The 24,305-nt window shown below is 43.3% G+C and overlaps 1 protein-coding gene across 1 annotated transcript in view; it reads left to right on the top strand.

Annotated features, from left to right (window-relative positions):
- Positions 1-2,960: 2,960 nt before the first annotated feature.
- LOC142776417 (uncharacterized) overlaps positions 2,961-24,305 on the top strand; it is a 62,836-nt gene continuing 41,491 nt past the window's right edge. The window contains exons 1-3 of the mRNA XM_075880043.1: positions 2,961-3,526; positions 3,608-3,818; positions 12,440-12,678. Of these exons, the coding sequence (XP_075736158.1) occupies positions 3,765-3,818; positions 12,440-12,678 (293 nt within the window). The 5' untranslated portion in view covers positions 2,961-3,526; positions 3,608-3,764. The remainder of the gene's footprint in view (positions 3,527-3,607; positions 3,819-12,439; positions 12,679-24,305) is intronic.

The raw sequence follows: 24,305 nt of genomic DNA, 5'->3' as shown, positions 1-24,305 counted from the left end.
CTATCTGTCGTTGCTAAGGCGAAAGTATGCAACCTATTTGTCATAAGTAAACTGTGGTACCTGATGCAAGTAATTCACTGTTCGAGAATAAATGTCCAAATACTCCATCGCATATTTTGCAGTGTTTATTTAGGGCTCCACATGAGAGTGAACTAGCAGAACAAACTTGTTTGTGCGAGCCCGTGATGGCGGGCTTGTTTTAGGCCATTCGTTTTGCGAAAAATAGTCAGCCGATTTATGTTTTAAAAGAAGGTAGAACATACCTTCCTGCCAGCTGAGGTTATCCTGCACTACCTGAACTCATTGTTTCGACTGAGCATATTCACGGAAGTATGCGTGGTTTACGAAAAGAAGTAGTTATGTCAGCGCTCCCTTTGTTCAGTCGACTTTCAATAAGACATTTATGTCATCAAAATAGAAAAAGTTGCAGAGAGACCTACATGAAATTGCGTTGCTTATGCCACTCTAATGAACTCAGTGTAGTACAAAAAGAGGAAAAGACGTGCTTAGGCGAGTAAAAAAGATGCCCGTACCACCTGGTGTTAGAAGGTTTTTTTTTCGCTTGCACACTGGCACGCTGACAGCGAAGACTTGGATGAACGAAACAGGTTTTTATCTATCCTGGGGTATACAATGTGACATACGCAAACGAGACGGAACAATTGACCACGTATTCCTGGACTGTTGGGGTGCAGTGTTCATGTTGGATATTTTGCAGCGCACCCTTAAGAAATATCTTCCCCTGCACCCTCAAGGAATCCAGTTTTTGGCAATTGACACTGAAGATGGCGTTCCATAGGACCTAATTATGATTTTTGCACTGCACAGTGGGTGGAGATGTTGTTTTGCAGTGTGAAATGTAGATGCTGACGCAAAATCATCGAGTCCGTATTTCAAAAAAAGTCTTCAGGAATTAGCAAGAACAAAAGTCTCACACACATGTGCTAGTATGGCTGCAGCAGGTAGAATTATTGTTAAAACCGCGCTTGTTTTAGAGTAACATTAGCTAAGTGAAATGAATTTTTTAGCCTTCAGTATTCTTTCGTGCTGTTATATAGCTTTTTTATTATGTATAAGTTGAAGCTGGTAATGAAAAAAATTGCAAAGCTCATTTGGAAAATTAGTGGACGTTTATAGCACCATATTCTGCAATGGTTATCCATAGATCGCTGGTTCGAATCCAGCTCGATGAATATTTTTTGGCGTGCGATTTTCTATTTTTCTGCTAATATTGCTACATTTGATTTTTTTATCTGCCTTGCCTGTGGAGTATAGTGTATAACGTCAACGATTGATTGTCGGTGTATGCTGATGTAGGATGGTTCCGCAAAAGTGCGTTGAAATAGAAAAGTGAGGTTCCGAAAAAGTGCGTTGAAAATTTTCGGCAGTCGCTGAGTTGGCAGAGCGGGGGGATCTAGAACCGCCATGTTGTGCAATCATTACCCATAAGTCGGTGGATTGAATTCGGCTCAAAGTGTTTTTTTTTTTGCGTGCATTAACCTGTTTTTCTAATATTGCAATGTCTGATTCTCTTTATCTGTCTTGGTTGTGGAGTATGGTGTATAACGCCAACAAGTAATTGCCGTTGTATGGTTATGTGCGATGATTGCAAATAGGTGCGTTGAAGTTGAGCTTGTAAAACCCAACAAATAGTTCCACCGATAGAATTAGTTTTTCACTTCCCGCTGATAATTCAGTTAGTATTCCACTTCCGGCCGTGCTGGGCCACTATACCAGGAACATGGATGAATCGTCATCACTGGCTCGTTCAAACCACTGGCACCCTTAAAATAAAGGGCACGCATTCGTCAAACGCAAGTCAAGATAATGTACGAAATGTCAAGCGCCTGCGGCGAGCGAGACGAGACGAGACGACGGGCTTCGTAGCAAAAAGTCTCAGGCAACATAAATGCAAAGGTACAAATGCACAAAATACAATGCACACTTTCTGGATAGATATTTGGCATTCATTTAGTTGTGAAGTGTGCGATTTGCTATGGCTCAGTATTCTGTATCAAATCGATGTCGTGTGCTGAACGAATTCACTGGCCATCCAACTTCGAGCATAGGAATGGCTCCTCCATATTGAGTTACTGACATCCTATTGGATTTTGCACAATTAAATTATGCCCAAGATACCGACACAAATTTTCGGCACCTTAAGTATCCTTGGATTATTTCTTGAGGCAGCACAAGGCAAATGACAAGTTACGCTAACAAAACTTCAATGCAGAATGCCGTCATTAAATTTTTATTTACACATGCCTAGATTCATTCCTTCCCCCCATTGTAACTTTTGTAATCATGAAAAAATGATCGAGCCCTGAAATATTGCGTGTCGCAGACATCAAAGCACAAGGAAACGCAATAATCTATTTACCTCAACTATACCCATTATTTATCTCATATGTTCATCTTTAAGCTCAGCAGCATTGCATTAAAATATGTCACAATAAAAAATTATCACATTGCAAAATTATCACAACTATTTTCGCTTTCATATAGATGATCGTTTTCGCATAACCTTCGTCCTTGTTTCTCGTCTCTCTGTTTGCCTATGTTATTTATATATCATTTTGCTTTGCAAATTATACCGAAGCACGCTTCGTGCCCATTCCTCGTGATAGGTTGTGTCGTTCTTCCGAGAATCATCATCATCATCACCGATGCACAAGCCCAATGGAAAATACTAGAGAGTTTTAGTACTGCGGAACGGTGCTACGTACTTATCACGCAAACGCCTTGCGTTACGTGGCGTCGTTTGCCACTAATCGGCTTTTAGTACGCCGTAGTACCCGCGTACATAACGAGCGTGAAGCGTGTTGCGCCATCTGGTAGATGACAATAGAAGTACGTGTGTTGCTGACAGCCAATGCGAGCCAATCCAAGTGTTATAGCCAGATTATGGCCATATTTTAAGCCACATAAAGGACATAGTACAATACCGTAGCTGTAGCCACTCGACACGTTTTGTGAACGCGCGCGCTAGTACGGCTGCCGAACGTTCGCGCTTTCTCACTTGCCGTGCGGTTGGTACGGCGAAATCTCCTCGACAATGGTGAGGTCAAGTATTCTTTGGGACCCCTACTGCTTGGCGCACCTAAGTTGGGAGGACATAGAGGCACTCATGCTGCGGGAAAAAGAACCACCGTGGCGTCGGGTGCATGCATCGCGAGGTGGCCTACTGAACTTCGACTCAATGTCGAGTCAGTGTTTTCGACGACAGTTTCGCTTCAAAAAAGCTGACTTTCCGGTGGTCGTGCGTGCCCTGAAGATGCCGCAGTACATCACTAGTGCTCAGGGAGTGAGAGTAACGGCTACAGAAGCCCTATGCATATGCCTCCGGAGACTTGCCTATCCCAGCAGGCTGTGAGACCTTCAAGAATATTTTGGACGTCACTACTCTGTGGGGGTGAGCATATCGAACAAAGTACTCTACCACACTGAAAAGAACTTCGGTTGCCTCCTGAATAATATAAACGTTCACCCGTGGCTCAAACATTCGGACTTGAAGGCTATGAGCGAAGTAAGTTATATTTTATTTCTTTAGCGCTTCGAGATTGAACGCATTAGCGCCCGTTCTCATGTTGATATTTGTTGGCCCCAGGCTGTTGTTCATCGTAAACGTGCTCCTCTGAAAAACCGCTTGGCGTTTATCGATGGTACAGCGCGCCCCATATGCCGACCCTCGAAAGACCAGCGCCTGTACTTTTTCGGGCACAAGAGGCTACACGTGCTCAAATACCAATTTTTGATGTGTCCAAATGGGCTCATCTGCCAGCTGGATGGACCATACCTGGGACGAAGGCATGATGCTGGTGAGTTATGTTCCATCAGAACGTTATACATGACGTTCAAGGAAACCTGATCGGACCGTTCATTAGTCAGTTTCACATACACAGATATAGTCACTCCTTTACAATCGCAGAAGCATCCTACAAAGTATGCGAGTACTCGTTGTTCTTGTAAATGAACTGTGTTGAATGCGTTGAAGAATGATTAACTATATGGAACTGATTGTTTTCAAGCATTCTTCGGGACAGCCAGTTGTATGAAAAGCTGGAAGCATTGGCACTGGACAAGGAATTCGTTATATACGGCGACCCAGCCTATCCTCTCCGCCCACTGCCTATGAACCCCTATGGAGGAGCAGCATTGACAGCCGTCCAACAAGAGTTCAATTCTTCCGTGAGTGCGGTCAGGCAGTCTGTTGATTGCGGATTTGGAAAAGTCATCTCTGAATTTGTATTTGTTGACAATCAAAAAAAAAACAGAAGATACTACTTCAAATCGTACCACGCGTGTACAGCGTAGCTGTTATCGTGACCAACTGTCATGCTTGTATGTATGGTATTCAAGTGTCTACATATTTTGATGTGCAGCCAGCTTGCCTGCAAGATTACTTGAGCCCTGCCAGTCCTTAAGTGAAGTGAAACGGAACCTATATAAACCTCAATCAACTATTTTGTGCAACAGTACGAGCCCACCACCACGAGAACGTTTAAAATTCAGGCGAAGCATGCGTGCTCATAAAAGAAATGCTTTTCTTCCTTTATTTTCAATATAAATTGTTGACATGAAAGATAAAATAATGCAAATCTGTACAACTGTAATAATTCAGGTACACAATGTCGAAGTGTCTTTGCTGCAACACTGAAATGTTTGCACAATATAATTAAGTTTGAAGTCGCGAGCTGGAGTTACGGCCCAGCCAGAAGCCCCGTAACATTATTCAGTCTGCCTTCTTGTGAATGCAGCCGAATGTTATTCACACGCTTTTTACTTTGCCAACTTATCCCAAATAGTTTCTACAATTTTGAGTATCGCGTCTTGAGTAGCCTTGTGGAATCTCGACAGCAGCTCTCTTTGGCTCGCTTCGTCGAGTTGTGCTTGCAGCTGGCGTTCGCGAAATTCCATTTTCTGCTCTCTCAGTTGCAGTTCTCTTTCAGTTCCGTCTCGTTTCAGCTCGTCCATTTTCTCGGAGAGTTCTTGCTTTCGCTTGATTCGGAGCTTTTCAACGGCCAGACGCTCCATCTCAAGTGCGTGCTCCTTCTCTTTCAGGGCCCTCTCGTGTCTCCACCTTTTCTCGATGAATTCGTAGTCCGCACTAGCCGTCGCTGCTTGAGCCCTGCGTCTTCCTGTAAAATATGAATGTATTTGCATTTAGTTTCCAGTATCATTTATTTCAAACCAGGCAGCAACGAGCATCAGTGACAAAGAAAATGAACACTAAATTTTGTTAGATGTTAGAAAGTTTGATACTGACAGAAATATGAATGGTAGTCCGTTGCCTAAATTGTGAGTCTAGTCTCTCAGCGCCATCGATTTCAAACGCAGTAGCGGTCAATTGGCCAGAGCGGTTGAAACATGAATATGTTGAACATGATATGATTGTAAGGTAGTCCCAATAAAAAAATAACGGAGTCCGTTCCTTGTTGTTCACCTTAGCGTGCACGGGTAATTTTTTTGTAGTTAAATCACAGACTCCATGTGCAGTGGGATTTCTTTTATGAGTTGCCATGAGCCCAACTATATGTCACTTCAGTGGTTGAGTGAGTACCAGTCAAGTGTGTTCACTTATTCCGCTACAAAGTAATGATTACAGAGTAATGACCAAAGTAATAGATTCTGTTGTAAAATGCAGTCATTTACTTACTAGGCAAAACTTGGGCAGCTCCTTCAGTATCAGGCCTGTCTTCCGCATTTGTTGATGCTTCTTGCCGCTGGTTATTAGCAGTGGTCGTGGTTTCGTCCGAGAGGCCAGGTGTTTCGGCAATGTCGGTGTCCTGTGAAATTCTCTCCAGTAGGTCTGCAGCACTTTTAGATGCGTCGTCAAAACTTGCATCTGCACTCAGTCGCTCTGGGCGATGGGATAGAGTAGATTGTGTTTCAATCATACAGTTTCAGAAGCATTACCCCTATTAAACATTTACTGCACAATGACACATAATTGAAGTGCAATTATTTACTAACGTTGCATAAGTTCTTGGTACTTAATGAAAGCTGCGAAACCATCCTATCAGTAAGTAGCAGCAAAAAGCGTGCACAGGAGCTAGCCTTGTGCGTAGTTACCCTCACTCATACAGCGTTATGTGTAATGACTGACGTTATAGATAAGTGGAACAATAACATTTCCCAGAACATATGACATTTGCATCGCCATCGTCAGCTCATTATATGTCCAAATCAGGACGAAAGGCCCCTTTCATTGATCTCCAGTTCACCCTGACCAGGTATTACTTTGTCCTATGTCCTTTGGTATTCATGTCATTGCTCAAAAAAGCTACCGGTTGTCTATGTCATTACGTACAGAAGGCGACTTGTGACGCTGGCACCAACGTAGCACCGGCAGTGTGGCGGGTCTCAACCCCACTGACCCTTTGACCCGCAGAGGGCTGCGCTTTACGGCTTTTGATCTTGTAGCCGAAGTCTCTTGCAAGGCTGCATATCTCTTGTAGCAGCCTTTCTTTTTCCTCGTACTCCTGTTCGGTACTCGACCTGGAAGTAACACAGTCAGCGGTTAAAATATAAAAAGACCGTGGCAACACCGAGACATGGATAAGAATGAATTCAATATATGCGATACTTGAATAACGTGAAGATGCGAATACGTAGACATCCTCATGTACTTCTTTTGTTTTCGATCTAACAGCAGAGCGGCAGCTGAGGTGCGAGCCCGGAAACCTGCCCGGCACGCGCTATAGCAGTGCACATAACGGGTACTAAAGGAACAGATCACGCGCTACAAATGCAATCCCGTGCATTACAAATATTCTCTTGTATTGCAACTTTGAAGTCCTTAAATTCAACTGCGTATCCAGTCCACAATTCTTGGACGGTATTAAAATGTTTCTCTTCCAAAAACACTCACGCAGACTCCAGCGCAGATCGTCGTAGTTCCTTCCGTCGACGTAACTTCCCATGGCTCACGCGGCGCCGTCATCCGATTCATCTAGATTGTCGACCACGGGCACTGAAAGCGGCTTCGCGCGCGCTTTATTGACGCACTGGTTTGTGACATACAAAGACGAGCCGACGAACGCGATCGTTGTAGGCTAGCGCGGCTTGTCACAGGGTATCCGTTCTTCGCTTCAACGCAACGCGAAGATACACAGCCATTTTGCCTTTAGAAGCTTCCATTTCTGGGTTCTCTACTGCAACAGTATGCGCGGCCGTCCGAAGCTATCCTGATGAAACTAATAGACTGACTATTTAATATGTTTCATTCATTTAACGTGTCTACAAAATTATATGCGTGTAAATTGGAATATTTCTCTTTTCTAAGAATACATTTGTTTTTTTTTATTTAAAGAATTGTGTGCATTAGATCCAGTACCATATTCTTCTAGATGTAAGTAATCTTTCCATTATATCTCCTTTATTTTAAACCTGAACAATAACTTTTAAACCACTCGATTCTTGGCCAATCCCCCATAGTGGTTATGCGCCACAATCAATAGGTGAACAACAACAAGAACTCTTGAATCCGGAGCGCGTGCCGTGAGGCAGCGAAGACAAAGAAGTACCAGCGTCACACGCGCCGTCGCCTCGTTCTGCTTGTAACCGTCCTTCGATTGTCCACGTTTGCATTTGGCGAGAATGCAGCCCGTTCAAAAGGAGCACCAGTTACCGCAGCCACAACTGGGGCTCAGGAAGAAGACGACTTGCAACCGAGACGTGTAAGTTGGCTCATTATCTGTGATGTATTTCATGTATGCTTTGAATTCTTCCGTTGATGGAATTAGAGCCGTGGGCAGCTTAATACTTCGTTTACGAAATAGTTTTTTTCCTTTTCCTTTAGGGCCTTTTAGGACCATTGCCACAATTGCGATATCGGAGTAGAGTAGTAACGTCGTGAAGTTGCCCCTGCATCAAATGAATACTAAAAAGCAGCATGTTAAAAATGACTGCAGGGAAGCTGCATTAATGCCTTTGCTAACTGCTATTTAAAAAGAAACTTATGAAACAAATCATGGGGACGCGAGCAGGCTTTCTAGTCTTTTATAAACCTATATATGATGTCAATGTGAATAAATGCGTTTCGTTCGTCCGGATCCATCTGAAAAATCCAGCGCTAATTCAAACATGGATGAAATAACGTAACATGAATGCGGGTGTCATCGTCATGTGAAGTAAACTTCGACATATTGCGTAGTGCACCTTAACGCGGGAAATGTAGTATCGCACGCACGAGTTTATATGGTTACATATTTCCAGATTGCATAATTTACTTTTATACAACTCATTCTTGGCTTCAAACTTGAACATATGACCCAGCAAGAATATCCATGTGATTAGTGAGCGTCTGTAATTATTCAAGGTAGCAATGTAACAGTTTGTGCGATTCTCATTCGTTTTGCCCCGCCGCGGTGGTCTAGTGGCTAAGGTACTCGGCTGCTGACCCGCTGGTCGCGGGTTCGATTCCCGGCTGCGGCGGCTGCATTTCCGATGGAGGCGGAAATGTTGTAGGCCCGTGTGCTCAGATTTGGGCGCACGTTAAAGAACCCCGGGTGGTCGAAATTTCCGGAGCCCTCCACTACGGCGTCTCTCATAATCATATGGTGGTTTTGGGACGTTAAACCCCACAAATCAATCAATCGATTCTCATTCGTTTTGCCAGTCAGTCAGTCAGTCAGTCAGTCAGTCAGTCAGTCAGTCAGTCAGTCAGTCAGTCAGTCAGTCAGTCAGTCAGTCAGAATTTGCTTAGTTGGGCTGTAGTTAGTATAAAGAATTGTCGGACTGCAAAATATTATATACGAAAAGAAAGAAAAAACGTCATATCCTGTCTCGAATGGTCTCAAGGCATACCTCTCACACCGGGAAAAACGTCTCCTCTCGCAAACTAGAGACAAGGTGGCTTTCTAATAGAAATGTTTCGTGACAATGCCGTAACTTCGTAGCTGTACTATGAAGTTGAGATATGCATGGAGTGCCTCTTTTTTCCTTTGAATCGAGCTAAATTCATCAAATTTGACTTGTATCGTTCCATACCTTCATTTCTGTTTTGAGTCTTTTCAATAATATGAAATACTAAAACCGGGGTAACCTGAAGCAAAAAGGTATCTGGGGTTGGGCACAAAAGTATTACTGAAATAACGCGAACGTCGACATCAAAATAAAACGGCGCACAAGGTTGAAGACTAGAAGAACTTGAGGCACGAGCACTGCGTGTGCACTGTCCGAAAACGATTATATAACCAAACTTGCTACGCTTCACGAATGCCAGAGCAGTCAGCATTGGGATAACATTGATTTGTTATTGTTTTGTTTCATTGGTGCAAAATAACACGTTTTTGACGTAGGAAGCTATATAATAGTATGATATTAGAGATTGTCAAATGAAGAATGTTTAAAACGGTGGTGTAAATGATTTGGTCCATATCAAACTACTGATTCACCGTACGAGCTCAAAATGGAGAAACAGATTGACAGACGCGAAAGTCTGAATCGAACTCATTGAACATTAGGTAACGAGGCTTTTAAGGCTGTCCGTAGGACCAAGGCTTCTCCAACAATTACGATGTGGTGCAGTTTTTGCAGTCATGGCGGCGTTCTGTCCTCTGTGTTATTGCGATAACAATTATTATAGCATTTTTATCATCACTCGGAGGTTCTTGATAAAGCAGCGAAGAACGAAAACATCGTCCCTTGTGTCATATGCTCTACGTGCTAGGGAAAGCGTACAATTGCAGGAGATGACCGAGGCTGAAGCGCAGAGACTACGCATCGGCCATCGTTTGTAGCGCGAGATGCCCATCAGGGTGTCCTAAAAATTGCAAGCATGCATCCGCATGCATGCGACGAGCGACAAGATTTGTTGTCGTGGAGGGCCATGCGTCGTCGCCACTTTTCGCGTCACCTATTTCTGTAAAACCAAAAAAATTCGTCTGTCGGCTGAACACCAGCATGGCGATTTTCGACAACATGGCTGCGCCCCTGGACCTCGCTTCGGTTGCAATTTGCTCTCGATGGTTGTTGTCTGCCTGTACTTCAAGTAATGCAAGAAATCAACTATCTTTTTTACATTCGCATCTCAATGAAAGAGTGAGAGTGCGGCCGTATTTTGTTTTAAATCTTTTTATCGCAGGTCTCTCTTAATGTTTAGATGGTAGTTTATGGCCATTTGGTCGCTTGGGGGAATGCGAACTTGTCCGGCGATGTGCGTCGTAGTCGTCGTAGCATACGCTTCAAGGCACCCTGTCGCGTTAAAACCAAATGTTCTAAAATAAAGGTCGTGAAATACTTTTGTGGCTTCCTTAGGCCACACAAGACAGCAAAAGGTTTGGCATGTTGTCATCTAGCTGCCTTTAAACAATTCTTCTCGCAATTAAGGGGTATATAAGTGATTGTTTTCACTATAGCAATATCGAGACTGTCGCCGACATGTGAATGCAGTCGTCGCGACGTGACGGCGCGACGGGGCAAGATTATCGCTGCCGCTTGTCGCTGTTGCTGGAAAATTGCATGCGTGTGGTTGGGCCTTGACTGACACTCTGAGCTGCCTGGTGCCGTCGCGCACAGACTGCCTTGGCAATGATCGGCATACAGCTTAAATCCTAATACGTGGCGCTTGCGCTGAAGCTGTGACAGTACGAAGGTGACTTCACTCTTTGCAGTGGGCGCGACCACTTACGACTGTGTTTCGTTGAGTTACGCCGGGTCGGATGCTAAAAGATAAGCTAGCCTTACTTCCTGTAACATTCCGAGTAGCTGATTTCATATCTATTATATGCCCGCATGGTGACACTATTATTTTTCAGTATTTGCGTGGTGCATGAATAGCTCGATATAGAAATAATTTTAGGTTCAAGGCAAGAGTGAGGCACTCAATGAGATAACAACAAATTATAATGCTGCACGAAGTATAGTTCGTATGGATCCCATCTCACATAACTCTATAAAACGCTGGGGTAAGAGAAGACGGTTGCCTGGCGTTCTCCACGCGAAGTACAAGCGATCAGAGCTCAACACGTGGAAAGGTAACGAGCATTGTTGTGATGTCTGCTCAGGAATATATATATATATATATATATATATATATATATATATATATATATATATATATATATATATATATATATATATAATTATTAATTTAGGGGAAAGAAATGATGTATACTTAAGGGCTCGTTTTTCCTTGTTTTGACACAGTATATTGAGATCTAACAGTCAATAATGCGAAGGAGTGTATAGGGGAAGATATTAGAACCAATGTAACACGGAAAACACGGAAAAACGAGCCCTTAGGTATACACTTCTTTCCCTTATTCATTAACGAGGGCCTCGTACTGGGAGACATGGTGCCGTTAGGTTGTATACGAGGAAGGATTTTCAGCTGCTCACTCGTAATAAGTTCACGTGCTACGTGACGCCACATAGGCTCATAAAAGGGTGTTCCACACTCGCCGCTATGGCTACAGATGACGCTGACTGACAGTCCCGCGTTTAAATTCAAATATAATGCCGATAAAGCGGCTGGGGGGGTTGCCACAGAGCATCGAACACGTTATTCGAAGGTCGTAGGTTCGATTACTGCTCACGGCAAGTTACTTTTTCAACCACTTTTCTTTCTTCTTCTTTACATTACATTGGTTCTATTATCTTTCCCCATACATTCCTTGGCATAAGTTTCTGTTAGATCTCATATATATATATATATATATATATATATATATATATATATATATATATATATATATAGGTACGGTTAGATGGAGTTTAAATATGTTTATTTGCAGGAGAGGTCAGGCGTCGATGGGTGATGATGGTGAACATAGGCCGAACCAAGTAACTTTCTCTCCCTCTACCTTTGTTTACAAAACATGCCCGGCTCATACCGTACCAATATATCTATATATGGCCACACAGAACAAGACATGACTGACCATCCAGGCGGTATCTTTTGGTAGAATACTATGACAGCGTGCAAAACCAAAGATTTGTTCCAAGTGGTTTTCGTTTTGTGCTTCGTGTTGTTGGCCTAAGCTAAACACACTACAAAATAGATGAGTAAACGCATTTCAATAATACGAACCTAAAACCTAACGATGGCTGGTAACATTTTATTTTGTACATTTACACCAAGTCAGGAAACAATGGTTTAGGATCCGTAATATTTAGTCACTTGTAATGTGAGATCTCTAAACATAGGCCCTGCCAAGCGCCGGCCACTGCCAACGGTTTTTGCGCGACAACAACTGGCATACCAATTGCGGAATCTTCCTCTAGCTACCACGCAATGAGGTTCCTCCAGGGTGCGTAAAAAAGGTGATCGGAAGAGATCAAGTTTGAGTGGCTGAAGAAACAACTTTTCTTTAATATAATCAATATTGTAAAAGGTTACGAGAGCCAGAACTTTCCTATTGGAGTTTTAAATCTTTTATACATTGACGCCTTTTTCATATGTTGCATTGATGTACACAATTCTTGCGCATCACAGGCCGTCACCCTCGAGTCGTACAGTGGGCACGTGTACACTCACTGCGGGCAACCAAAGCACGAATTCTACTGCAGTGCCTACAGGAAAGCCTCCGTACTGGTGGCCAAAGACCCAGTGCACGTGTGTAACCACGACTTCAAGTGGTTCTCGAGCATCAAGAGCTGCCTCGCTAGCTGTGTCAACGGCCGCCACGTGTCGGATCGCTGCTACGGAAGCACACTTTTCTTCCCCTGCACCCGGTGAGTTCACTGAATGCATCTTGGTTTCTTCCTTTGCTGGCCTCGCAGGTTTTTATGACGATGTAGCTTTGAACCCTTCCTGAAGTACCAGAATCACTTCATTGGGTTTACATTTGAGACACATTTTAAATGAAACCCCAAACATTGCTACCATCTGTCTGTCAACCGAAAGAATTCATTATTAGGGCAAAGTTCAACCACTTCCTCAACGCCCACCAGTCTTGATCTGGTTTTTCATTTCATGCTTGTGCGCACTGTAGAATTAAAAAAAAACTTTGCACCTATCTGAGGCACAATATCAATCCGTCAGTATTCTGTGGCCTGTTTCTTTATACTAGGAAATGCTTATATAAGTACTTCTAAATACTATAGCGTTTATTACGCTGCGCTGAAAATGCGACGCTACGCACGAAAGGATGGATGATTTCTACGCTTAAATAAGACGATATGGCGCTGTCACCTATCTGTGACCTTCCATTCTACAAACTAGGGCCTTTGATATGGCGCACGCAAGCTGGGAGAATGCTATATCGGAGGCCATTCCTTCGTTTTCCAAGATTACTACCAGATGACGCTCATGTCTCACGCAGCGCCTCCAGAATCCCATTCAACAATTTTCTCGCGCACAAAGCAAATGTTTTGTTCACTCTCTCCAGACGAAAGATTATCGTCTTTCGACGATATTTGCAGTCAAACATGTAAATATGGGGCCTATTGATAGACTATTTCCGACCTTGCTTTGCCCCTAGACAGCGAATGGTAAAACCTAAATGAAATGCTTTTAGTGATGATACAAAGTTATTGTTTCTCTTGTTGTACCCTGATAAGCTGAAGCTGTAAAAGACAATGTTAAAAGCCACGCACAGTATACCGCACTACACTTTGCTTGCTCACAGTGGGCATATGTTTAAGCTCCGCCTTCAAGAGCAGACTGCAAAAGCGTAATCAGGCTGCGTTCGCATCATGCTAACACTTGCTTAGACATTCTACCTCGTTCTGTCAATACCTCAGGCAGGACGCGGGGAAAGCAACGCGTACTGCTATAGTGCAGTTATGATGCCCGCAATGTGCCATAAGATCATTTTGCAGATTACTAAAGTACCCAGTGTGCGCCCGCAAAACAATTGTTCGCTTGCACTGACATACCTTAATATACCACATAGAAGCACCAACATGCTGGGAGGCGAACTTTATGATGTCACGTGACTGTTAGAGTGCATCGTATCAAACGCATTGCCTTCAATTGTGATTCTGTCACTATTTACGCGCAGAAGCAAAAGAGCGTTCCAGCGACGTGGTTTTCAGACAGAAACAGGTTAATCGCACGTGAATATGCTGCCTCGACATCAGCTATAAGCTATCATGCTGGCACCATTTATTGTGTCTATGACGCCATGGGCGAGCTATGAATATGCGGACTTTTGCAGCTGTGCAACATTGTGGATGTTTTATGTGAGAACTAGGACCAAGTGTAAGGGTGGGTGTGGGATGAGTTGGGGTTGCGTAATGAGTTGGTTGGCCTACTACCCAATATTTGCGCAATTCTCAAGGTCTGACACCTGGTGCCACTGTAATATTCTGCCACGCACCATTGCACTTCTCCACACGACTCCTTGAAGTGCATGACCGGTGTATAGCTTTTACTTTCGAAACACTTCCGTGCACAAGTAGGCGGGGCTCTGTAGAACGCCTGCTTGCCGCAAAGATTGCCTATGCTCGATTGCAACTCGGATACATTATTTTAATTATTTCCATTCACCACCACTTTGAAACATGGACCACGCCGATGCTTTGCTCGCAACTAACGGCGTCGCCGCAGATGCCTAAAATTCTCCGACACGAGCTCTTTAACGCTCTCGCGTCAATATCATCTGTGCTGGTGAAAAGCGTAAAAACAATTTTGTCTTTCATTGTAATAGCAAATGCATCGACACTTTCTGAATGCCATGGCCGTCCTATTGCGAATAAATACCATATAGACAACAACCCTGCACTCATCACAGGTTATACTAGCAAAAAAGTAACAGCGCGCGTCAGCTGGGGACAAAAACGGCTTGCTGACGAACACCTAAATCTAGCCACTCATGTGTTCATATCCGCCAAACGAAGAGCGCAAGCTATAGCATCGCCACGCGTGGGAGGCCTGCCGATGAATGCTTTTCATGGAGAGAGAAAATTCGCGCCCGTATTTTGTCACGTCAAGCAGCAAGAGGAGACACACACGAAAAAGGATCGATGGATCCAACGTACCTTGGCAATCGACGTTGTGCGAAACTGGCGATGAGGTGGTGACTGTGTTTATATTTTGTACTAGGCCAAATGCTACGAAATGACGTTAAACGCACAAATGTAATATGCACATATATTTGTTCAACATTCATAATTTTACTGTTGTGTAACGATGGCAACATCAACATAGGTATTAGCAACACCTGAAGCGATAAGCTGATACTTAGCGCTTGTGCATGCGAGGTTGGTGGCCATGTATTGATAAATGAGCTTCACCGGATGGCGCTTCACAAAAATTTCAGTTAATACAACCTTTCGGATGTATGATAGGAGTACATAAGTACTGTTTATAAAGTTTGATAGGCAGCACTGCAAACACAATTGACGTTTCACGAACAATGTGGTCAACTTCAAAAGCAGTTCCGGGACCTGGCGTCACTTTGTGATAGAATAGTTGTTTGCCACGCAGAATACTGGGGTTCGAATTCTGCTCGGACCATGATAGCTATTGTATGCGTTCGTTGGATCAACGCTGCTGATGCGAGCTTTTGGGGTGAAGCTCCTACGTGGCCGACCTTCTTGGTGTCCGTGAAGCCGCCAAAATACTAACAAAAACTGAACTTGCACCTGCACTACAAATAACGAAAAGGTATGTGTGTGGCCAAACTACTATATGGACCGACCATATCAAAACTCTGATTTGGTCAGTCTATATCAAAGTAATGTACTCGGATATGGACCGACCACTAGCCAATATAGGCCTGCAGTCCAGCTAAATTGTAGCAATCGCTTATAATTTCTCAATAAAATTAAATTGATTGATAAAAAGCTCATGTTATGTGTAATCAAGTTTACGACAGCACAATACGTGATCACCCGCGCCGTCCGTCTGTCAATCCGGTGACTCGTTCATTCAACCGTCCATCAGTCTGTCCGGCTACTGATCTGCCATTTGTTCATCCGTGCGTTCACCCGTCCGTCTGTTCGACCATCCATCTGTCCATCCGTACGTCCATCTATGCGTCCAACCGTCCATGCATCTGTGCATACGTCCATTTGTTCCTCCTCGCATGCAGACGTCCGAATATCCGTCTACGCGTACATCCGTTCATCTGTCGGTCCTTTGTAGTAGTCGGCGATTTAAACCTAGACATGAACCCTACGACTTATAGCTTCGCCCGGCTGTCGTCATAGTTACTCACTTCGTGTAGACGCACTGATTTTTGTTAACGATCTCGAAATGAAATTATCAATGTCTATTCGCGTCGTTCCTTGATTCATATAAACAATCCATCGCATTCAGTGCATTACGCTTAGCGACAGTTGATCGAAACCTACCATGACGGCTTCATCATAGGGGTGCATATGTAATGCTTATAAAACTTGATAGCCATCATTGCATTCCATATGACCGCTTTACGCACGTGACGTTCTATTTCAAAAGCAGTTGCGAGACCAGGCGTGGCTCTTTGGTAGAATAATTGGCTAGCACGCAGAATGCTTGAGTTGAATTCCTGCTTTTTTCCTACTTTTATCACAAGTGGTGGTCGCGAGCGCTATCTCGCGGACATCGGTAGATGACTCGTATTCCTTTGTACTTGCTTTGTGGTTTGATTGATTGATATGTGGGGTTTAACGTCCCAAAACCACCATATGATTATGAGAGACGCCGTAGTGGAGGACTCCGGAAATTTCGACCACCTGGGGAGCTTTGTGGTTTCACCGCTTATTTCACGTGGTGACGACAGACAGCACAAAACCTGCAATTTATATTGAACTAGCTCTATTCCCTAACCCGAACGTTTTGTAGAGTTTCGCTAGACCAGATGCAAAAGAGTGGACTGCTAGTCTCCATAAGCGTTCCACTTTCTGGCTGTAGGCCCGTGTGCTTACATTTGCGTGCACGTTAAAGAACTCCAGGTGGTCGAAATTTCTGGAGCCCTCCCCTACGGCATCTCACATATAAATATGGTGGTTTTGGGATGTTAAACCCCGCAAATAAATCAATCAATAAATCAATCAATCAATCACTTTCTGGCTGTGGCATCAATGCTGTGCCCTACAGGTGAAACTGGTGTTTATATGACACTTTTATCCACCTTATTATTCGTTACGCATACACATATTTCCCGTAGTTTTGCGTATGGTTTGCGTCTGCTGTCCCTCCGGCCACACTGGCCCAACTAGGAGGCTTTATTCAAAAATGATGAATCGTTCACCCATCCTGGCAAAGGCCACCCTGTGCCCTCAGAAATATTGCAGGATAATTTGGTATACGGGCTCATCGTGCCCGTTCCCAAGGCATAATTGATTCAATCCCAATTTTGTTTTTATATTGATGTCATTAGGTTCATTGTTTGGACGTTGTTTTATAGTGTGTTCTTCAAATTTGATTGAATTTTATTATTTCTTCGAATTTTATTCAAATTTGTTTCATTGTGTGTTCTTCAAACAACGGTGACAACACATAGGAGCCACATTTCAGTTTATTATAAACAAACTCGACCATCAGCGATAATGCTCGAATATTCGAAGCCACGCGTACAAATGATGACGCATGTTGCCGCGGATCAGAATATCGATGGCTAACGCTCTGTTCTGAACATGCGTCCGAACCTGCATCCGGAACATGTTTCCGGAACCTGCTTCGGTTGTGGCTGAGGTGCCACCAAGGGCTAAAGAAATCACAAGGCGTATACGGGGGAGGGCGGCATGTTGCCACCGTAGTTCCGCTCGAGCACGGTTACACAAAAAATAGAGACAAACTTAATAGGGGCACTGTCAATATAAGGACAAAATTATAGTATGTGCGTTGCTTATAAATGTCACCATCATCATCATTACCATCAGCCTGACTACGTCCACTGCAGAACAAAGGCCTCTGCCATGTTCCGCCAGCTAACCCGGTGCTGTGATTGCTTTTTCAATTTATACCCGCAAACTTTTTAATCTCATCTGCCCACCTAACCGTTGCGTTGCTTATAAATATATTGTGCTTGTAATCAGCCAAGCCATTTTCAAAACGCTGTTTTTTTTATATTCGAGAAACTCATTTTCTAATGTTTGAAATAAAAAAATAGCTCGTTGATGAAAACGTGTTGTGTTTTCGGTTAAATACATAAATAAATACTATAAAGCCTAAATATTATAACCTTTCCATTTCAGAAAAAAGGTGATTAATTACATTCCCATTACATTCCTAACAGCATTGTCTTCCTTCCATTCCAAGGCTGCAAAATTGCGCAATGATTCCGAAATCATGATAATTCCGGAGTGACAACTCCGCAACACTGCTGGAGAATATACACCCATTGTTGTTTACTTGAACCATCACAAACCTTCCGCTAGTACGTCACGCATAGAAGTCTTCCGCGTCACGTCACAAGGCCCCTAAGGTAAGGAAATGGCTCCCTTGATATCGAAGAGAAAGTGTCCTGAATACGCGATGCTTTCCCAGGCACCACACCACACTGCTTTTCTTGCGGTTCCCAAAACCCGTGTATCTATTAAGAGAAATATTCCCATGTTGTTAACACTGCTATCACTACTCGTTCAACAATCGCAGGAACGGAATACCGTCGAAAAAATCTCAATAAAGTGAGTGTTTTGGTCGAATAAGACACATGCTAGCGGGGAGGGCAATTCTTGCATGCTTTCGATGCTCACTTGGTGAACTATTATTCAAATTCTTGATGTGCGTCACCTCATATCGCGCCACCACAGACGCCACGCGGTCCGAACAATGTGCCCGGCAGAGAAGTGGCAGTTGGTGTCGACATGAGTGCTTTAATATCAAATGCTACCATGTTGGCAGAATTGCAACAGACACTCTAGAAGTAAGATGCAAAAGTCCAACAGAATTGTAATTATATATCTATTAGAGTACCTTCAGTTCAGTGTATGAACGATTGCTATGAAAGAAGAATCAGCCGTCCTTTTAGAGCGCTGCAGCTATCCGGCGGTAAAGCGAAGGAAGAAGAAATGGAGCAAACGTCTGGTCTGCTGATATCACGACCAATTGTCCTCTAACCGCGCTTTTGTCCCCCGTCACGTGCGTCGGCCACTCGGTCGGAACTTGTGCACTTGCAGGGCCGGCAGGTACGCCACGGCTGGCTTCGATTGTGTTAACGGAGCTATCGGCGTTTCACTAGGTTCACGACGCCTGCAATGCACGAAGTGCTGTGCAAAAAAGGCGAGCACTGAAAGTTTCGGTGGAAATATTACAAAAAAAACAACAATACACTCTTCAACGGCGGATATCCAGAACTTCAAACACGGTTGTCGTTGTCCTGATATGAAATTAGCCTTCCTTTTTTCAAGCGAAGCTCGTGTGCATATAATTAAGAGCACGTCGGTTAAACAACCCCGGGTGGTCGAAAATTCCGCAGCCATTGACTGTGGCGTTTCCGGAATTCATAGCGTGGTTTTGGGACGATCAACCTCAGGAAATAATAATAATAATAATAATAATAATAATAATAATAATAATAATAATAATAATAATAATAATAATAATAATAATAATAATAATAATAATAATAATAATAATAACAATTATTATTATTATTATTATTATTTAATTATTATTATTATTATTATTATTATTATTATTATTATTATTATTATGATATTATTATTAATATTATTATTATTATTATTATTATTATTATTATTATTATTATTATTATTATTATTATTATTATTATTATTATTATTATTATTATTATTATTATTATTATTATTATTATTATCCCGCACCATGGCTCCCAGTCAGGATGCATGCTTGCTATGCTCCTGCCCGTTTTTCGGTAAGCAGCACAGTTTTTCCGCTGTGAAAGTTGCTCTAAACGTGTTCATGCGAAGTGTGTAATCTAGCCTGATGAAGAGCTGCAGCTTCTGAAGTCTGCATCGCGCTCCTTTCACTGCAATTTATGTGATCTGAATCGTCCTTCTGGTAAACCTAACGAAGACGACTAGGCGGCGTGCAGCGACGAGCATTGCAGCTCTCAAACTGGTTTTCTCTCCACGTGTGCCCCCCCCCCCCCCCCCGGGTGGGGATCTCGCCGGTCTGTGCCGTCTCCTCCTCGAAGCGTTGGAGGGAATCTCGTTCCTCAGCGACGAGGTGTCCCAACTACGCGAAGAAAACTAGCGCCTCCATAAGGATCATTTCCGCGGTGTTGAACAACAAGCCCGCGTGGTCGCCTCCCTTTGTGCAGTGGTCCGCTTCCTGCGTGACGAGCTGACGCGCCGCACGGCCGCCGTGGCAGTGACGGCACCTGTGATCCCTCCAGAGCATGTGAACGTTGATCGATCTGTGACCTCCAAGCAACCTGTGTACTCTGCACAACCTCTCTCCAAAATTCTTTCATCCTCGAATTCGCCGGAAGCTGACGCAGACATGTCCGAGCGTGTCAGTGTGATGCCAGCGACAGCCTCTTCTGCAGCGGTTACTGAGGGCGAAAGAAGGAAGAAACCCGCGTTGTTTGGAGGTATGAAAAGATAAACTATATCTGTAGCTCAACGGCCACAACGGTCATGAGGGCCAAAGGCCATTTTTGTTATGAAGCTGAGCCTGGACATCACTGCTGCTGACATAAAAAACATATTGTTTCACTAGATTTGTCTACCATCTCCTGCCGGCGACTTCAAACAAAGTTTCAGTCACATTCTTCATTCTACATCGAAGTTGACGAGCAAACACTACAACACCTGAATGACCCTTCGATGTGGCCCCCCGGATGCATCTTCAAGCCACCTCGTGGGGAGCTGTGCGATGACATGCTTCATGCCTCTGAGTTTGTGACTAGTATCGAAAGTGCCATGTAACGTAGACATCTTTCACCAAAATGCTCAGGGTCTGCGTACCAAGACACTCGAGTTTTTATGTAATGTTTTTTCGTCTTCTTTTCCTATTATCGCTATTTCTGAAACCTGGCTAAGCACTGAAATTCTCTCATCTGACCCTTTTTTCTCCCGACCTACACCACCTTCCACAGTGACCGAGATTTCAGTGAAACCAAACAGAAAGGCGGTGGCGTGCTGACTGCCATTGATAATTCAATGAAATCCGTTAGACAGAAAGACCTAGAATCTATCGAACAATCGATCTAGCTTGAAATCAACCTTGAGCGCCTTGAAAAAACGTTGATAGGCTGTTTCTATTTACCACCCAGCATTTCCCCTGCCTCGTTTCATGATATCAGGTCTTCTATAGAACTTGTGATATCTTCTCATAGTGGGCACAGAATTATTGTTCTTGGGGAATTCATTGCACCTGAAATTGACTGGAGCACGCTCACCTTTTCTCATTACAATCATTTTATAGAGAAAAGGTGCAGCCTGCTCCTGGACTTTCTGGCGTTTAATTTCCAACTGCAACATAACTCAGTCGTTAATTTCAATGGCAACGTCTTAGACCTGTGTGTGTCCAACAATCAACCCCTTGAAGTTTCCCGCTCTGACATCTCCCTTGTACGTCCCGAAAAATTCCACCCACCACTTAACGTAAAATTAACTGCATCAGCCGAAACAACGAGCTACAGCAGGTACGTAAACGAATCTCTAATATTTGCATTCAAGCCAGGTGATTACACGGGCCTGTATTATTACTTGTCCACTGTTGAGTGGTGACAGGTTACTGACAAACCGAATGTTGATGATCAGATTGATCGGTTTACAGAGCTTGTACTTAGCAGCAAGCGTAATTTTACTCCCCAATGTACACCTCAACAACGTAAATTTCCCCACTGGTTCTCATCTGAACTTATCAGTGCACTGGAACATAGATATCGCTCACACACGAAATCCAAACAGTCTCCATCCAGCGTGTGGAAGGAAGAGTTCAGCTTTTTTCGAGCTCTCTCTAAACGCCTATATAAGCGCGATCATGATTCGTATATTGACTTCTTAGAAAAAAGCGCCACTGACAGGCCAGCTGAGTTTCAAAGTATGTGCGTAAACAATTTAGCAAAAGCGGAGAGTCCTGCAGACTGCTGGACTCAAATGTGGTAGAAGTGCGTGCCGTCGCTGACTGTTTTACCACGCATTTGTCATCCGTTTATAAGGCCTCAGACTCTAGCACTGATATCTGACAATAGCCGGAGGCAGTTAGCTCATCCAGTGCTTTGTCGCTGGATGAAAATCTTATCGGCGAATGCATTAGGCACGTAAAACTACCCTTATCATGTGGCCCACATGGCATCCCATCCGCCATAGTAAACGCTTATGGTAATATATTTGTCCCTGTACTGACTACGATATTTAATAACTGCCTGGATATTCCCAGTATTTAAGTCAGACTCTAAAAGAGATGTTTCAAATTATCACCCGATTTCTCTACTATGTGCCACATCAAGATTTTCGAGCTGGCTCTTCACAACATAGTGTCTTTTGGTGTGAAAAACTAATTGATTCCAAATCAACATGGTTTTCTGGCAGCTCGCTCAACTACCACAAATTTTGTTAGTTTCATGACGCAGATATCCACACCTATTTCTCATAGAGGACAAGTTGACGTAATCTACTGTGACCTGAGCAAGGCTTTTGACGTAGTCAGCCACTCACTGATTATGGTTAAACTTGCGCAGTTTGATGTTGACTTGTCGATTGTGAATCTCCTGCACAGCTATCTGCTCAATAGATCTTGTTACGTTGCCGCAAATGTCTAAACCTCTTCTTTGTTTTAAGTGACTAGTGGGGTGCCTCAGGGGTCGGTATTAGGCCCACTCATATTTTTATTTACGTTAATGATGTTTCTTTTGCCATTCGCAATTCTTCTTTCCTCTTGTATGTCAAGATATCTAACGAAATTCGTTCAGTTAACGATTGTCGCTTGCTGCAGTCAAATTTGAGTTGTTTTTTTCGAATGGTGCAACCGTAGTAATCTTTCTCTGAATATCTCAAAAACAAAATTCATGTCTATCACTCGCAAAACATCTAGCATGTCATTTAAATACTCTGTCAATTCTGTGTTGCTATGCAAGGTCTATGAAATCAGTGATCTTGGTGTTGTTGTTTATAGCACGTTAAACTTTACTGCTCACGTTAAGCGTGCTGCTATGCCGGGCCTTGCTGCTCTCGGATGTGTTTGCAGAATATCTCGAGAATTCAGTTCTCCTATAGCCCTCCACAAATTGTACACCGCAATATGTCTTTTACAACTTGAGTATGCTTCCGTGATCAGCAATGACATTGCTCAATCCAGCGGTAACACCATAGAACGAGTCCAGCAAAAATTTCTCAGCATATATAACCATCGGTTTGCTGGAAATCACTCTGGATCTCGTGCAAATACTGCTGGATTATTATCATTGCCATCACTTCACTGCCGACGAAATCGTTCTGACCTGTTATTTCTTCACAAGCTGGTCCATGGTATCATATCCTGCCCTGTACTTCTCAATTGTGTTAACTTTCGAATTCCGCGTAAGTTAACAAGAGAGAATAGACATATTCATGTACCCGCCTGCTTCTTCCGACACTCTACTGTTCACAGGAGACAATGTCTCTATAATGTTAATTTTCTTGATTTTGACGTTTTTCATGGTCCACAGTCATTGTTTTAATCTGAACTTCGCACTGTCTTAACATAGTATGGTACAATGTACAAAATCTTCGCTTCTCCGTCTTGATTACATAGTTGTATACATGCAATCTAATTTCTCGTTCCCCTTCAATATTTGTTGTCCAGTCTTATTTAGTCCTCCACTTTTGTGTTCATTTCCCTATGTCTACGCGTTTTTTCTCTTGATATTTCTGAAGGCTGTCTGCATTGTATTGTTTATTTGTATTGCTTTATTTTTGTGTGCGCCTGCACAAAGATATTACCGGTGTTCCTGGGCACGTTAAATAAATGATTGATCAATTCATTTATTGATTACTATTATTATTATTATTATTGTTATTATTATTGTTGTTTCTTTATTTTATTTATTATTATTCTTGTTGTTAATGTACCTATTTTTCAAAGCGAAGCTCTCAGGCAACTGCTTCAGCAATGAGCAATGTCGGTGGAAAATAACTGGCAAAGCTAACGAGGATGAAAAAGAGCGACCGCGGATAATAGCTGACGACGAAAAACAATGATAACAAGAGAGTACGAAGAGGAGCGAACCACAGTAGAGGGACGACAGATTCCTAGAGGCTGCGCCGTGCTCCCTACCAGGCTGCAGAAATTAGGCGCCTTCTTCTTCTTCTTCTTCTAACCCCTACCACCAACACCAACACCCCGACAGATTACGCAGAAATCCTGTAGCGCTACAGTAGTGTGCGTAGCGCCACTATGCTGCATCGTGCGGTCACTGATGACGTCATCCTTCCGATATGGGCGAGTGTCACGTGAGAGGACACCTCACTGGTGAGCTGTCACGGAAGGTATGGCCTTTCGTAGCCTCCCGGTC

The sequence above is a fragment of the Rhipicephalus microplus genome, chromosome X, assembly GCF_043290135.1.
Source record: "Rhipicephalus microplus isolate Deutch F79 chromosome X, USDA_Rmic, whole genome shotgun sequence".
Lineage (NCBI taxonomy): Eukaryota > Metazoa > Arthropoda > Arachnida > Ixodida > Ixodidae > Rhipicephalus > Rhipicephalus microplus.
The sequence above is the reverse complement of the archived record's forward strand: the minus strand, read 5'-3'. Positions and strand labels throughout refer to the sequence as shown.